A 5,000-nucleotide genomic window follows, 5' to 3' on the forward strand; every position below is an offset into this window, starting at 1 on the left:
CTCCCCCTCACCTCCCCTCCTACCTCTCCTCCTCCCTCTCCCCTCCTCCACTCTTTCCCCCCTCCCCTCCCCTCCCCTCTCCCCCACCCTCCCCTCCCCTTCCTCCCACCTCCCTCCCCTCCCCCTCCTCCCCCCTTCCCCTCCCCCCCCCCCTCCTCCCACTCCTCACCTCCCCTTCCTCCCCCTCCCTCCCCTCCCCCTCCCCCTCCCTCCCTCCCCACCTCCCTCCCCCTCCCTCCCTCCCCTTCCCCCACCTCCCTCCCTCCCCTTCCTCCCACCTCCCTCCCCTCCCTCCCCTCCCCCCACCTCCCCCCTCCCCCACTCTCCCTCCCCTCCCCTCCACCCCTTCCTCCCCTCCTCCCACCTCCTCCCTCCCTTCCTCCCACCTCCCTCCCCTCCCCTCCTCTCTCCCCTCCAGGGCGGTCCTCCCGTGAAAGTAAGCCAAGCCAACAAATACGCAGAAGTGATGCGACGTCTTGTCTCTCGCTACATCCATCAGACCAAAGAAACAGCATCGCCAGGACGGAGTCAACGAGGACGACCTGTTGGAGATCAAGCAGGACATCTCGAGTCTGAGGTTGGCATTTCGATTCTCAGGTCGGCATCTCGAGTCTCAGGTTGGCATTTCGAGTCTGAAGTTGGCATTTCGAGTCTGAGGTTGGCATCTTGAGTCTCAGGTTGGCATTTCGAGTCTCAGGTTGGCATTTCGAGTCTCAGGTTGGCATTTCGAGTCTCAGGTTGGCATTTTGAGTCTGAAGTTAGCATTTCGAGTCTGGGGTTGGCATCTCGAGTCTGAGGTTGGCATTTCGAGTCTGGGTTTGGCATTTCGAGTCTCAGGTTGGCATTTCGAGTCTGAGGTTGGCATTTCGAGTCTCAGGTTGGCATTTCGAGTCTCAGGTTGGCATCTTGAGTCTCAGGTTGGCATTTCGAGCCTGGGGTTGGCATCTCGAGTCTCAGGTTGGCATTTCGAGTCTGGGGTTGGCATCTCAAGTCTCAGGTTGGCATTTCGAGTGTGAGGTTGGCGGTGTTTAGTGTGGATGATGATAGGTAGATAGGCAAATGGAAATAGGGAGGTAGATAGATAGGTAGATGAATTGACTGATAGGTGGATTGATAGATAGATAGGTGAAAGATAGATGAATAGATAGATGGATATAGAGATAGATGGATAGAGAGATAGGTAAGGTAGATAAGGAAATGGATAGATGGATAGGTAGGTGGGTAGGTAGATTTATGAGTGGATAGATAGATAGACAGGGAGATAGGTAGGTGGGTGGATGAATGGATAAATAGATGGGTGGATGGATAGATAGATAGATGGATAGACAGGGAGATAGATAGGTAGATAGATGGGTGGATGGATGGATGTGATGGATTCAGATATGGAGATAGATACATATCGAGTCTAGATAGATAGGTAGGTATATAGGTGGATAGATGGAATGGATAGGTAGATTAACAGCTAGATAAGTAAGTAAGTAGATGGATAGATAGATATGTAGGTAGCTAGATAAGTAGACAAATGAACAGATAGATATATAGATGGATAGATAGAGATGGAGAGATAAATACATATTAAGGCTGAGCTAGATAGATGGATAGATAGATTAATGGATGGATAGATAGATAGATAGTTAGATGGATGAATAGGCAGATAGTTGAAATGATTGATAGATGGAGATAGATAGATAGGTAGATGAATTAATTGATAAGTGGATTGATAGATAGATAGATGAAAGATAGATGAATAGATAGATGGATATAGAGATTGATAGATAGAGGAAGATAGATGGATAGAACGATAAGTAGGTATATAGAGAGATAAATAGATAAATAAGTAAATGGATAGGTAGATAGAAAGAGACATAGATAGATGGATAGATATACAGACTATATGCATAAACAGCACAACAGTCAACTGTATGCTTGATATTTGTTGGAAAATCTTAAATACGTATCATCGCTATATATCATATTATATTTTATTAAAAATAGACAGATGGATGGAGACAGATATACAGATAAGTAGATCGGTGAATAGATAGAGAGATAGATATATCATACTATATATTATGATATGCATCACATTATATATTATCATATACTATATTATTGTATATCATATTATATATTATATCATATATCATATCATATGTCATATCATGTATTATATCATATAACATCATATTATATATCATATCATGCATATCATATATTATATATCATGCATCATATTATATATAACATCATGTATTATATCACATATCATATATCATGCGTCATATCACGTCATATCATGTATTATATCATATATCATATATTTCTACCCTATATAGAAAGGGAATCACTCAGCATTTCCTCCCACGCCACAGGTACGAACTTCGAGAAGACAGAAAACGGGAAACTGCTCGAGCTTACGGCCAAATGGACTCGATCAAAAAAGATATCTTACGCCTCCTCAAGCAGAGTGGGCGTGGGTCATCCAGTGGGCGTGGCTCGGGAGGGAACAGCGGGCGGAGCGAGGCGGAGGGCGGGGCTGTAGGCGGGACCTCCACGAACCCTATCGTTGTGACCACGCCCCCCTCTGCTACGTGCCTTGCCTGTGCCCAGCAGACTGCTAACACTTCCGGTGGGTGACGAGTTTATGGGAAATATTTTTAGTGTTTGATATGCTGCTGTTTATGTAAATAAATAGATTATAAAATAAATAAATTAATTGATATATTATTATAGTTAAAAATGATAATTATTATTATTATTATTAATTATATTGTTATTGCAATTATTAAATAAATTCATTAATAAAGAAGGTATGATTGAATCCTGTATTTATTATTGTTCTTTTCCCTTTTCTCACCTCTTTTCATCTTCCCTCTTCCTCGCCTCTTATCTCTTTCTCACCCTTCTCACCTTCCTCTCCTTCCCTCCGTCTTCTCTTCTTCCTCTCCTTCCCCATCTCCCCCTAACTCCTTTTCACCCCTTCTCCCCTCACACTCTTTCCCACTCTCTCCTTACCCCTGTCTCCCCCCTCTCACTCTCTCTCCCTCTCCCCTTCCTCTCCTCCATCTCCTCCTTCTCCTCTCCCTCTCCTCCCTCTCTTCCCCATTTCCTCCCTCTCCTTCCCCTCCCCCCCTTACCTTACCTTACCTCCTCCCTACCTCCTTTTCTGCCCTACTCCTCCCTCACCCTTTCCCTCCCTTCCCTACCTCTCCCTTACCCCTCTCCTTCCCCACCCCTCCCTCATCCCTCCCCACTCCCGTTCCTAAACCCAATCCCCTCACCCTACCCCACCCTCTCTCTCACTCCCCACTCCTTCCCACACCCCCCCACCTCCCTACCCTCACCTCCTTCCCCTTCCTTCAACCCTACCTTTCCCCCTTACCCCTCACCCTTACCCCCCTTCCTTCAACCCCCCCCACTCCCCCGCCCCCCCTTACAGCCACCCCAGCGATCGGCCTAGGCGCCCAGGGGATCCTCCAGCAACACTCCGTCGACCTGGGGATGCTGGGGAGGGAGCCGACCGCGGCCGCCGTGGATATCACAGTCACCCCTGCGTCGTCGCTGCCTTGTAATCTCACGTATTCCCAGGGTGAGTTGGGGATAGTTTCGTTTTCCTTATTCTTATTTTCTTTCCTTTTTCTTATTCTTTTTCATTTTTCTTATTCTTATTCTTTTTAATTTTCCTTATTCTTATTCTTTTTCATTCTACTTATTCTTATTCTTTTTCATTTTTCTTATTCTTATTCTTTTTCATTTTTCTTTTTCTTGTTGTTTCTTCATCTTCTTACCTTTCTTTCTTCTTCTTCTTCTTATCTTTCTTTCTTATTATTATTATCTTTCTTGTTTATTCTTCTTCTTTTTCATTATTACATATTATTATCTTTCTTCTTCTTCTTCTTCTTTTCTCTCTTCTTATCTTTCTTTCATTTTTAGCTTCTTCATCTTCTTTTCTTTCTTCTTCTTTTTTTTCTTTTCTTCTTCTTTCTTTTTTCTTCTTATTTCTTTCATCTTTTTCTTCTTCTTCTTTTTTTCTTTATTTTTCTTCTTCTTCTTATCTTTCTTATTATTATTTATCTTTTTTTCATTATTACTTATTATCTTTTTATTTTCTTCTTTTTTTTTCTTCTATTTTTATCTCATCTTTTTCTTCTATTATATTATTTTACCTCTTTCTCTTCTTATTTTTTATTTTTACTTATTATTCATTTTTTTCTTTCCATTTTTATCTTTCTTATTATTTCTTTTCTTCTATTTTCTTATTATTTTATTATTATTTATTATTTTTATTATTATTTTATTATTATTATATTTTTTTATCTATTATTTTATTTTATTATTTTATTGCTATTATCTTTTTTGTTATCATTATTATTATCCTTTCTTCTTTTTTATTTTTCTTCTTCTTTTTTACTTTTTTTTCTTATTAGTTCTTTTTTTTCTTCTATTTCTGATATTCTTTTCCTCTTTCTTCTCTTCTTCCTCTCTCTTCATCCTATCTTTATTCTTTCTTACTTACTTTCTTTTTTATTTTTTGATTATTTTTATCTTTCTTCATCTATATATTTTTTTTTCTTTCTTTCTTTTTTCTTTCTTTTTCTTTTTTTTCTTTTTTTTCTTTCCTTCTCTTGCTTTTTATTATTCTTTCTTCTTATCTCTCTTTCTATTCTTATTTTTCATATTCTTATTGCTCTTATTCTTATTCTTGTTCTTATTATTCTTATTCTTATTTTATTCTTCTTATTCTTATTCTTTCTTATATTTTATTATCATTTTATTATTATTTTATTATTTATTTTATTTTATTATCATTATTGTCTATCATTCTTATTCTTATTCTTTCTTATTCTTATTTTTTCTTATTCTTATTATTCTTATTCTTATTCTTATTTGTTTTATTATTATATATTATTTATATTAGATCTTGTTTTATCATTATCTTATTCTTAATTCTTGTCTTATTATTCTTTTCTATTATTCATTTCTTATTCTTATTCTTGTTC

At 38.9% G+C, this 5,000-nt stretch overlaps 1 protein-coding gene across 1 annotated transcript in view; it reads left to right on the plus strand.

Annotated features, from left to right (window-relative positions):
* LOC119582925 (transient-receptor-potential-like protein) overlaps positions 1–5,000 on the plus strand; it is a 73,292-nt gene that overhangs the window by 61,997 nt on the left and 6,295 nt on the right. Inside the window, 4 exon segments of the mRNA XM_037931437.1 lie at positions 419–502; positions 504–577; positions 2,373–2,629; positions 3,440–3,589. Coding sequence (XP_037787365.1) covers positions 419–502; positions 504–577; positions 2,373–2,629; positions 3,440–3,589 — 565 coding nt within the window.

Source organism: Penaeus monodon, chromosome 16 (assembly GCF_015228065.2).
Source record: "Penaeus monodon isolate SGIC_2016 chromosome 16, NSTDA_Pmon_1, whole genome shotgun sequence".
Classification (NCBI taxonomy): domain Eukaryota; kingdom Metazoa; phylum Arthropoda; class Malacostraca; order Decapoda; family Penaeidae; genus Penaeus; species Penaeus monodon.